Below are 11,987 nucleotides of genomic sequence, written 5' to 3' on the forward strand. Positions count from 1 at the left end.
GGACAGCGCGGCTGGCGAGCAGGGCTCACCACGGCTTGGCGACCCTGATCATCAGGGATGGACAGCAAAAAAATAGGCATGAGTGTCATGCAAGGTGTGTGACCTTTGGCAAGTCTGCACACTGCCAGAGATTATAGAGGCCTCTTCATACAGCTTAAGAGTTGTGCTGGGAGAAAGGATGGAAGCTGGTGAACTAGAGGGAAATGTGAGCAGACTGGGATGATGAAAATTATCTGGCCTTATAAAAATGAGTAAAAAACTAAATCTTTCTCTTGGAGCACTTTACATATATTTCTCTTGGGGTGCTGTGGCCACATGGAAGCCTTGATATCAGTTTCTGAGGGGTTTGGAGGGCTCCCAGAGGCAGTGTAGAGTGAAAGAGCCTTCATATACAGGTCCTGGCCTTTTGCATATACAGGTTTGGTGCAGGCCCTGCTGTGGCTTTTTCCTGGAAGCACACTCTGCCTTCCTGATAGATTGATGCAGTGGGATCTCTCTCTGAAGATCCCTCTGATTTTTGTGTAGGATCAGATGATACAGACCTCAGTCCTGACCCAACTCCACTGAAATCGTTAATAGTAATTCTGCTTACACCAAACTGAATCTGATCCTGTATCTTTTAAGGTTGTGTGTTTCCTCTCTAGAGTAGATTTCTATGGGCCAGATTGGGATGTCCTCACTCATGCTTGGTAGTACTTTGTTCTGCAACTGGCCTCCTCGATTTCAGAAGGAGCAAGGTACTATTCAGTTTGAATAAGGGCATCTCAGTCTTGCTTTTTTCCTTGCTATGTCTTGGTTTCTCCTGTCTATTGACCTCTCATTCTTCATTTTCTTCCTTCCCTCCTTTCGCCCTTCTCCAGGTAATGCAGTTTGGAAGAATTGATGGCAATGCTTATATTTTGGACTTTCAATATCCGTTTTCTGCAGTGCAGGCCTTTGCCGTTGCTCTGGCTAATGTGACTCAACGCCTCAAATGAAAAGAGCAGAGACTGGAGAGAGGAAAGCATTAACAAAACCTTCTCCTAAGGTCCGAACTGGAAAATGTCAGGACGGCCTGTTTTAGGTGCACAAAGGCGCCTGGTGAAGAAGGCAGTAAAACTGGAAAAATCTCTTGGTGCCCAAAAGAGGGCATTAACTTTAGTCATTATTGGGGTAGGGAGTTGTTTTGTTTGGGTTTTTTTAACATCATACTGGGGTTTCAGAAAGAGCACCTGGTGAGAGCCATTCAGTGTTATGTCGAGAAATGTGGCTTTTGGCTTGTAGTGGTGGTTCTGCTGTGTTTGCTACAGTAGCTGACGTAAGCTCATGGGGGGTTAAACAAGATTGCTCTCTTTGACAGACTGCCTTATATCATGCTGTTCTTTTTAAAACAGGGAACATAACCTTTTTTCTGGTCCAGTTTGTACTACTACATCAATGATAGCAGGAAAAAAAAAGCTATAATACTTGAAGACACGTGTTTCTTCTCTGATCATAGCTGAGCACTGCAGGTACCAAGGAGGTTTATGAAGGTCAACATTTAATTTTTAAATACTAATGTATTATTCAGAAGAGGAAGAAAACTGTTACCATTGGATGGCTTCAGAACACATTGCATTGAAGAAGTTGGTGTCTGCTTTTTGTGTGTGCTGTTACTCGGGATAAATGTGTTTGACTAGTTGATGGAGAATAGAGAAAGAAGGGATTGTGAAAGTTTCATACATACATGTATAGGTAAGCAGTACTCTTGGATTGTACTACTTGTATAGTATACAATGCAGCCTGGTGTAGCGCATGGGCAAGGGCTACACCTCCTTGCTAAAAGATGTTTACATGTTAAGAACAAACTTGTCAAAGAAAATGGGCCCAGTGAGTAAATTCTTCTAAATCTATGATGAATCAGAGTGTTGCTGTATTTGGACAAGAGAAAGGCATGTGGTAACAATAGGGGATTTCTCATCACGGCTGGTGGGGAAAAAAAGGGAGAAAAGGAAGAAAATACCATTCCTTTCACCACCCTGCTATTTGAGTACAGCATTATAAGCTGTAGTTTGAATGGTTAACACTCCAAATAAAGAATGGAAAGCCAAAATGTATATAGGTGGTTATGGGGTTTTTAATCAACTATATACAGTTACAAGACTGTTTCTAATTGAACTCTGTCTTACGTAAGTCAAAGCCTGTTTTAGGTGTTTCAAAGGGTTACTTTAGTAGAGAGAGATTCTGCTTGTTGCTATAGTTCTCTCTCTCTTGCTCACTCTCACATATGTGCACATATTTTGCCGCTGAATACTCTTGGATTGGGAAATGTTTCCCCCATAATACATGAAAAATATAAATTAAATTCACAGTAGATTGCAAAATGACTGTAGTTTTCCTTTAAAATATTCTTCAAATCAGAACACACTTAAACACACTTAGAAAGAGGGGTTGGTGGCTGGTTTATCTCCATATGTAAGCGTCAGTTTTACGCCTTACTATCACTTTGTTTGAAACACACACCATACATCAAGAAAGTAAAATACATCACTGGGGAGGAGGGGTTGAAATATATGTAACGGTAGGCTAGACTTACTAGGCTTGATTCATTGCAAGGAACCCGTTGGGAGCACAGAACTCCCAGTGCAGAAAGGGATGCAGCAGCTTCCTGGCTCCAACCTTTGCTGGGGACTTTGAAACCAGACCACACAGGGTAATGCTGGCTAGAGGCGGGTTTTGACAAGGAAATCCATAGATGTGCTGAGGATCTCCCAGCAAGTTCCATCAGTGTGGCCCAAGAAAGACAACAGCTGTCGTTCTGTCAGGGAGCCTCTAGGGAGGATGGTGGTATAATCCTTGTATTGTTCTGGGGCTCTGCTTGCATGTGGGCGTGGATCAAGTCTAGTATTTGCCTTGGCATTTAACAGATAACTTTTCTGTTTGCTTTCACGTATTCACTTTTGTTGAAATTCTGTCAATTAGGTGCATACGTTCCTGTTACAAAGGAATTCCCCCCTCCACAGTTATTTAGTAACTCATTTTAGTGACAGCTTCTAGAGTGTGTGTGGAGGAGGCAGGGCAGGGAAGAAATGGGCGTGGTCCTGCATACTTTGAAATGAAGTGGAAGTTCTATTATTGCATGCTATTTAAGCAACAGGACTCACATGGTTTCAGTGGCACTACCCATATGAGCGAGCATTGTGGCGCTTGACCAAATGGTGCTTCTGAAGTGATCCTAATAGCGCTAATTAATCACATACACCACCCATAAGCAATAGAGAGGTAGCCATGTGAGTCTGATCTTGCTAAAACAAAAGGAAAAGCTATGTAGCACTTTAAAGACTGGGTCTGGCCCACGAAAGCTCATCACCTATTAAACCTTCATGTTAGTCTTTAAAGTGCTACATAGCTTTTCCTTTTGTTTTAACTCATAAGCAGTATTGGAATATTGAGAAGTACGCACTGAATTAATTGAGGCCAAAAGCATAGTAATTATTTTAGGAGGCATTCTATTGCTTTTTAAAAATATTCCTCTTTTAAAGAGACACTGTCAATTACTTTTAGGCCATGAATGCAGATTTAATGGAATTAAGTGTGTTTGCACACACGTGTGCACAACATACCTCATCTAAACAGAAATGTTTTCATACTGCTTTTCTTTAACTTTCACGGCAAAAGTTTGTCATCTTCTTTTGAACATTCCCTGCAGTATTATGAACCAAATTAACAGCATCAATATGCAAATTCAAGAAAACCAGGAAACAAAAGTGGAACTTAAATGAAACCCACCAGTCTAGTTTAATTGTCCAAGATCCATCAGAATTTGATTCTGGTAGCATGCACAGTGTTCTGGAACTTTGCATACATAGAAGAAAGCCTTGTTCTTGCCTCAAGGAAGCACAAAAAACAACACAAATGGTGAAAATTGAGATTTCTAACATTCTTTCTGTTTTTGTTATAAATAGGCCCGCTGATAGGGCGAGGCAAGTGCACCAGGGCCCGGCACGCTCAGAGCAGCTCTAAGGGCTAGGGGCCAGCAGCGCAGAGGGCAGGCTGCCCTTGTCTGGCTCTACCCTTTCCTCCCATGGCCCTGCCCCTTCTGGTAGCTTGGAGCCAGGGCTCCCCCTCCAGCCTGCCCAGAGGCCTGGTATGGCTGTTAGCTCCCCTGATTATAAGATAAAGAGTTTTTCTTCTGTACGTATGTTGACAGTGTCCCTTAAAGCAACAGTTCAATGGCATAAAGCCTACCCAGGGTTCGAGACAGATTCTGCTGTCTGTTAAGTATGCACAATTCCTGCTGAAGTCAACTGAGTTGTATATATGTATCTGACTGTACAATTAGGTCCTAAATTATGAAAACAGCAGGGTTAGAGTGATCATTCTTTATTTTTTCTTTATATGTGGAGAGAAAATTTAAGAAACACTTTTAAAAGCCCTCCAAACTAATACTTCCACAAGGAAAATTTTAATCATGAAGATTGCTGTTACATTCAAGCCAAAACACTAATTTTACATTTTGTATTTAAGTGTTGCAACCTAGTTTTTTTCTGTAGATAATTGTAAGTTCTTCTAGGAAGAACATAGCAACATGTTCTGAATTATGGAATTATTTTATAATTTAGTAATTTTCAGTAGTTCAATATGGTTTTCCAAAGGTTTTTTTTAGTTGTGCAATAATTTACAGCCTAAGGACTTATGCTTTGTTTATTGGGGGAGTTGAGTTATTTTTTAAAAATAATTTAATGCAGATTTCCTGTTATTGTCTGAGTCAAATTATTTATCTTGCCTAATGTAATAAGTGATTTAGGGATTATTTTATTACTATGTACCAATGAGTTATACACACTTTCTTATTTATATGAAAAGAGGATCATTGTAATTAATTGTTTGCTAGCAATGTGTTGATGTAAGAAATTGTTTAAGAATGTGTATAGGATGACTTTTTTTGCTGGACAATAACCAATATTTTATAAAGGAAGGAAGAATCTTGTTTATCAGGCAGTTGGAAACAATAGATATGCCATTGGGGATTCTGTAGACTACATATAGTGTTGATGATTTTTTGAGACCTGCAGAAATCTGTCCTCTACACTGTGTGTTTTCCCATTTGAGTTTTAACTATCTTTTTCAGTGGCGGGGTTGGTTTAAAAAAATACAACTCATTATTTGCTCTATCATTTCTTAGAGCTTGCCTTGGTTTTGAGGTATAGAGCAGGGGATACTTATGTATAAAATGAGTGTTTTTTATATGGCTCAGTTTGGGTGACATTCATCTCTGTGCAGAGGGCCAGTGTACAGCCTATGCGTCACTGTGAAATCCTATTTCAAGGGCTAGGTTGCATGTTGTGGCTAAGCTCTGCTCCAGTTATAGCTCCCTGATTCAAAGGCTAATCTGAGCTGATCCCAGAACTGAGAATGCTTAGAGTAGCTAAGGCGCTTTAATTGGCCCAGTGGTGGTGGATAGGCAATGTGAAATGTTATTCCACTGTGCACCTGTCTTCCCGACATGCCGCCTCCTCCTCCAACTGCTCTCCAAGCCAAGTCCTGCACCAGCTGCTCCCCAAAAGTCAGAAGAGTGACTGGTGCAGGGCTTGGCTGCAGTAGCTTTACTCCAGCTGGGACTTACCCTGTGCCAGGGGATTTCCTTGCTGGCCAATTTGCAACCGAAGTCCATCCCCATTGCACTGCCTGAGCAGCACTAAGGGGCCAGGTTTCATTTGACAGTCTGGCTCTAGCCCTCAAATTGTGGTTTAAGTGGCCTAAAAAATAATATGCAGCTGTTAGCCCTCTGCAGAGGAGTGAATTTCATCCTGAGGATCACTGGTACTATTCAACAGCAGAACTGTGGTTCTAGAATAGCAGAAATAAATAGGGGAGGGAGTTGAAAGTAGCGTAAAGGAAAATTATTGGGCTAAGTTAATGCTTCTACATTCATTCCCAGAGCAGGCAATGGTAGTTTTCATATGCAGTCAGAATGGTCCTGTGTACAGGTTGTACCTCCCTTAACCAGGACTCCCCTGGTCCAGCAACAGCCATGGTCTGGCATGGACCACGGATGTTCTTGGACCACAGAGCCCAGGAACAGGGAGGTCTGGTGGCAGGGCAGGAGTGCGGTAGGGGGCACTGGCAACCCAATGTGTGGGGGGGGATGGGGAAGGGGAACAGAGGAGACAGTGGGGAGTTCTGTCCCCGGCCGCAGAGCTCCAGCCCCAGCCATGGAGCCAGGCATCTGCTGAGCTCTTCCCTGGCTGCGCAGCCCGGGCTGTGAAGCCCTTGCCCCAGCCGCGAAGCCCTGGTCCAGCCTCAGAGCCAGGCAGCTGCAAAGCTCTGACCCAGCTGTGGAGCTCCAGCCGTGGCACCCCACTCCAGCAGCAGCATCTAGGGAGCCGGGGAGGCTGGAGCCCTAACCCGGTGGGGGCCCAGGAGGAGAGGGACCTCCTCTGGTCTGGCAAATCCCCTTTTGTTCAGGACCAATCAGGTCCTGAGGATGCCAGACCAACGAGGTCCAACTTGTATTAGTAACTCTATAGTAAGTGTGCCCGGTGGCCTCCTCAACTAGGTAAATCCTTCTTAAGCAAACACTCAAGTATCCCCAAGATTCACGGTTCACTTCTGTTCCGTGTTTCAATGAAGATTCACTGCTACTCTGAGGCAATCATACTTTGCCTGTGCTTTGAGTTATTGCTTCAGGTAATTTGAGTGCAGTTATTTCTGAAGCCTGTTTTTGCGGCTGTGTTACATGTGGGTGTCCAATGAGCTCTTAACAACTGTGTATATCTTCATCTCAAAGAGGACATAATGGAGGAGGAGAAGCTTTGAAGAAAAAAAAAGAGAGGAAATTAGGCTTCGGCTAGCTTAGAAGATGGTGTTTGCCAGAGCAGTAGTTAGTTGCACTACAGTGAACTTTTGCAGGTCTCAAACTACTCTTTGCTGGCAACTAGTCCTGGAGGTTAATCATAAGCATTTGGTCACTTTCTTGAAATGCTAGCAAATGGCCGAATTCTGATCTTATTTATAATAGTTACTCTCAATTCACACTTCACTGCAGCCAAAAGTGACCCCAAAATTGCACTCTAATACATGAGATTGGAATCTGGCCCCAAGCAAGTATTTCCCTCAGCATACAATTAGCAAAACTGCAAATCATTAAGCCTGGATGTACATTTAAAGTTTTTAGTCTTAAAAAACAAAACCAGGGTGAAATCCTGGTCCCACTGAAGTCAGTGGGTGTTTTTCCATTCATTTCAATGGAACTAGGATTTTACTGCAGTATGCTTGTTAATTACAGTACAGGTTAGTGTAATGATTGGACCAGTGAGAGGGACAGGCTTTTACCATAGAAGGTCCGTTAACATGTGGGCTAACTCTTTAATTTGTAAGCCCAGGGTGCCAATACAGAGCCCTACTGACTTTAGTACAGTTCTGTATGGGCACAAGATCTACATTCACAGATCACTGTGGGATCAGGGCTTTAGGCTATTTACATATATGTATGATGCTGGAATGAATGAAGCTATATTTCCATCTCCCAGGAATGGTCTCAAAGGGGAATCATTTTTAGATTACATTTTTTTCAAGTTGCCGAGATACACAATCACACACAGATGCTTCAAGGATTAAAAAATATCCAACCCAACACTGAGCACTGCATGTTGAGGAAGAAGTTTTAGGGAGGAATTGCTTTGGGGTATTGATTGTTTTGTGCTGCATCTGTGCAAATAGGAAAATAGAGCAAGAACAGTTAAGCAAGTAAAAGAACAAAGGATGAGTCACTGAAGAAATTTTTATTAAAATAAAAAGCAACTCTAAGCCCATAAATCCACAAATATGTCTCTGCAGACAGACACCTGCGCTGTACAGATTGCCTTGAATGGGATCTAAAAGGATCTGTCCACACAGATACAATTGAACAGTTGGGACCATAATGACTATGGGATAAAAAACAACCCAAAACAACTTTTCTCTCCAAAATATGCACAGAAAAATTGGATTTATTAAAGGCTCTGTAGATGTTCCTACTTGTTACCCTCTAATTTACATAATTCCAAATTTAAAAATAAAATCTGATACAGAAGTTTTGGATAGTGATAATACTGTCTGTCTCTGTCTGAATGTTTACTTCATTGGCCAAGTAAGTGATTGTAAAAGATGGCCAGATTAACAGGTGGTTCAAATAATAGGTGTTAAGATTACAAATAAAGATAAAACCAAGAGAAACATTTTGTATAATGTTAGCAGATGATTGCGTGTTCCGTATTTCATCAAAATAGTGCTCAGCTTACAGTTCCCATCAATCTGTCATTTCAAGTTCCTTGTTGATATACTTGTAATTCTCCCTTCTTTTTCTTTTGTTAGCTTGGTCTATATTTTGTCGTCAGCTTCCTATTCTTTTTCTTTCTTTCTGTGTTACTCTCTTTTCTTTGTGCGTGTGTGTGTGTTGGGGGTGGTTAAGATCTCATTTGTTGTAGGTACAAAATATGTAGTGTTGAATCGCATGGGGATGCATTTGATTGAAAAAGACATGGTAGTCCTGAAAAGGGTATTTTTTGCATTTGTTTATAAATGCATTATTTTGGTACTGTAACTTCGGACATTATTTCTGAATTTATTACTACTGTTTTTGGCTTTATTTTTTTAAATGAGTGTGTAGCCATGCGGGTGTCTAGATCCCTAGCCCAGTGACCCAGCATGGTCTTTTCAAGCCTTCGGGGAAATTGGTACACTGCTGTGTACTGTTACATACATACACTATTTTAAAAATATCTTTCTGGAAATGTTGGGAGATTTTTAAATATACATTAAGAAGCAGGTTTTCATTGTAATTGTAGACTTACCCTGATTTGCCTGTCTTTTTATGTATCTTGTGTAATAGATTGTATGGATGGTACCTAGAAAGAATTAATGGTTTCCCTTTAATAATGTTGTTTGTCCAAATTATTTACTATCTACATGATTGAGAGATGGACTGATAGCCCAATTTTTCCTTGATGATTTGGAGTTGTAAGAGTTGTCCAGTTGTTGCTTAATAAAATTTTGCAGACTAGAAAATCCATGACTTATTTGTTGTATCTTGCTTTTTGTTCAACATCTTGAATGCTTTTAAAACAGATGATTAGTCTTTAATCAGAAATACATAAATATTCCAGAGCCAGCTTTCTTATCGTTTGCTTTCCTGAACAACTATATTTCTAAACTGGGATTTCTCTGCTCATTCTGAGACCTCCTGCCTATTATTCCTGCTGTCATTCACATAGGAAGATGATAGACAAAGAGTTTTTACAATAACTTTCCATGTGTTTGAATATTAGACAGGCTGCTCTTAACTGAAAGAAATTACATTTGGGATTTGTGTTATTTTTCTTATTGCCACTTCTATACTGGAAACTTTGTTACCTCAAGTGCTCTCATCTTTAATAAATAAATAAAATGCTTTGGTGGCTGGAAGTGAGCCTCTGTTGTCTTTTTTTAACTAAACAAAAATGGGCAAAAATAAGATTAAAGTAGATTACTCTGTTTTGCGATGCTAATATTTTTAAAACATTAAATGTGAACTACAGAACAGAGTCTAGTGGGACAGGGCTTTTTAAATCCACTCCCTTGTTTTGTCAGTGACCAGTGAGAAGAACCTGCAATCCCACATCACCATCAGCTTGTACAGCTTTTATAATGTTCTTGAGCCCTTATGGTTGCAAACCTTGATCCAATTGTAGATTGATGCAGTGTTGTCTGCTGAGTCTGCAGACAGCTCTAGCATGCATGCTGCTGTAGTTTTCCTTCAGCAGTCAGTGGATTGAAATAAACAATACTTTAGCCCCTTTCACTACTTCAATTTAAAACTTGTGTGGTCAGTAGTGAAATGGTGATAGGAATCATTTCACCCAGAGAGCTACAGCTGAGGAAGGAGCTGCAATATAGCGTGGAAAACGACCCAGGATGGAGACTAGGCAGATCCTCCTCACTGACCTCTGAACTTGGAAGGAAAGAGAAAATCCCTCTCTTAGCAATCAGAGGGATACATGCCAATTTCAAACTTATCCTTCACCCATTAGCCAAAGGCTGACAGAAAAACAAGTGATTAGTGTACATGTACAGGAAAAGCATCCTAGTCCAAGCCCCTTCTACATTTCCATCTGTTGGGAATGAAGAGCTCCAATAGACCCCCTTTTGTGTGTCTCTCTCCTTGTATTTGGTGTAGACAGTAGTGGCATTAAGTCTATACCCTTCTAAGTGGACACACGGAGTCCTTTGCCTTCAGTGCCCTCTGCCTCTGGTTACATCATCTGATCAAGAGATTGCTGGGGGTAATATCAGAAACAGAGGTAGGAAGAGCAGTTGCAGGTGGAGAGGGAGCTAGATTGGGCAGCACTTGTCTTCAGATAGGGACTACAAATCCTACAGTTGCACTGACTGTAGTAAACCTATATTTATGATTAAATACTTAATATGTAGCCCATCAGTCAACTTGAGTGCTTTTCTGGATCAGTTCTCTTTAGTAATAGTATTTTCTGATCACCAAGGTATACTCCCCCTCTGTGTGTGGCTCCTCTGTCTCCAATAGCGTAATGTACTGTATCTTCCCCAGACTGCCCTCTCACAGCCGCCTGCTGTAGGCACAGGGGAGTGCACTGCCAGTCCTCTTCATTCACAGCCAGTTTCATGGGGCAAGAGCTCTCCTTTGTATTGAAGATGATCAGACCCAAGCACTAGATGCTGTCCTGTTAGGTGGGTGATTCCCTGTAGCTGCTTGTGGATTCCTCTCTAGAACAGGGCTGGCTGCTCCCCAATCCCACAGGCCCTTATAGGGGCAGACCACCCTGTGACAATACGCCATTGTATAATTAGTATGATTCCAGTTTGTATTCTTAACTGACCTTTCCAGTTCACTGATTAGTTTACTCTTTGATGAAGAGCACATGCATGGTTTCAACACTTACCTAGGCTGGGTCTAGCCTTGAGCCAAATGCTGATCGCAGAAGTCCTTGAGGATTACAGAATGGAAGCAGTGCTGGGATGGCTGGACAAATGAACCCTTCCAAAGTGGCTCCTGGCAACGTTTTCTTCTAATGCCATAAAGCTGAAGACCACAACGATCAAGGCCCCCCACAATCCTACCATACTTGCCCCAGTAAAGAAGCAATGAAGGTGGATCCTCCAGGCCTGCCTAGAGAGGCTGCCTAGAAGCAACCAATCAGAGCTCAGCAAGCTCAGATAAAAGGAGCAGGTCAATTCCTGGCTGGGACCAGAGGTACAGAGCTGAGGCCTCCTTGCTAATCACTGGTGCTTGAAGGAGAACCAGAAGGTGAGATCAGGTGTCATTGACATCCAGCGAGATGGAAGAGTATCTGAGAATGGAACCCATATTAAGGTCAGGGTGAAGTGAAAAGGGCCCTGTGGGGAAAGGCCCCAGAGTATAGCTATAGTAACCTGGAGGCAGCATTATGTGGTTGCTTTTTACAGGACGCCTGGATTTGGGCCTGGAGTAGTAGGTGGGTCTGGGTTCCCCTACCAGCTAAGGGTACATCAAAACTACGGGTTTTTTTGAAAGAGGATATGCAAATTCCTGCAGAATTTGCATATTTTCTGATCTCACTTTCGAAAGAGGATCTGGTGAAAGTAGTCTGGATGAGGTTTTTTTGAAAAAAAAACATTTAAAAAAAAACCCGCGTGAACCTCATTTTTTAAGGAAGAGCAGTTTTTTTCAAAAAAGCGTTTTTTTCCGAACCCCTCCTCCTCTCCCCTTCTCCCCCGAGTCCAGACTTTCACTTTTGAAAGATCCTCTTTGGAAAGTGAGATTGGAAAGAGGAATATCCTCTTTCAAAAATAGAACGTAGTCTAAACATAGCCTAAGTGGCCCATAAGGCAAAGAGACTCATTTAGAACCCCATTAAAGAGTAGGATTTAAAGGGCCCAGAGACAAGACTGAAGACTCTGATGAGGACAGATAGCTTTGTTAGATTTTTGCTACCCTAGAAGGGATGCATCCATTTTTTTTTATTACTTAGCTGGAGGACTGAGTCACTGAAGACCTG

At 41.7% G+C, this 11,987-nt stretch overlaps 1 protein-coding gene across 3 annotated transcripts in view; it reads left to right on the forward strand.

Annotated features, from left to right (window-relative positions):
• The window catches only part of TULP4 (TUB like protein 4), a 275,668-nt gene extending 266,266 nt beyond the window's left edge, over positions 1 to 9,402 (forward strand). For all 3 annotated transcript variants that reach the window (XM_075924531.1, XM_075924530.1, XM_075924532.1), the window contains one exon: positions 861 to 9,402. In XM_075924531.1, coding sequence (XP_075780646.1) covers positions 861 to 977 — 117 coding nt within the window. In that variant the 3' untranslated portion in view covers positions 978 to 9,402. The remainder of the gene's footprint in view (positions 1 to 860) is intronic.
• The last annotated feature ends 2,585 nt before the right edge of the window (positions 9,403 to 11,987 follow it).

This window comes from Pelodiscus sinensis, chromosome 3, assembly GCF_049634645.1.
Source record: "Pelodiscus sinensis isolate JC-2024 chromosome 3, ASM4963464v1, whole genome shotgun sequence".
Lineage (NCBI taxonomy): Eukaryota > Metazoa > Chordata > Testudines > Trionychidae > Pelodiscus > Pelodiscus sinensis.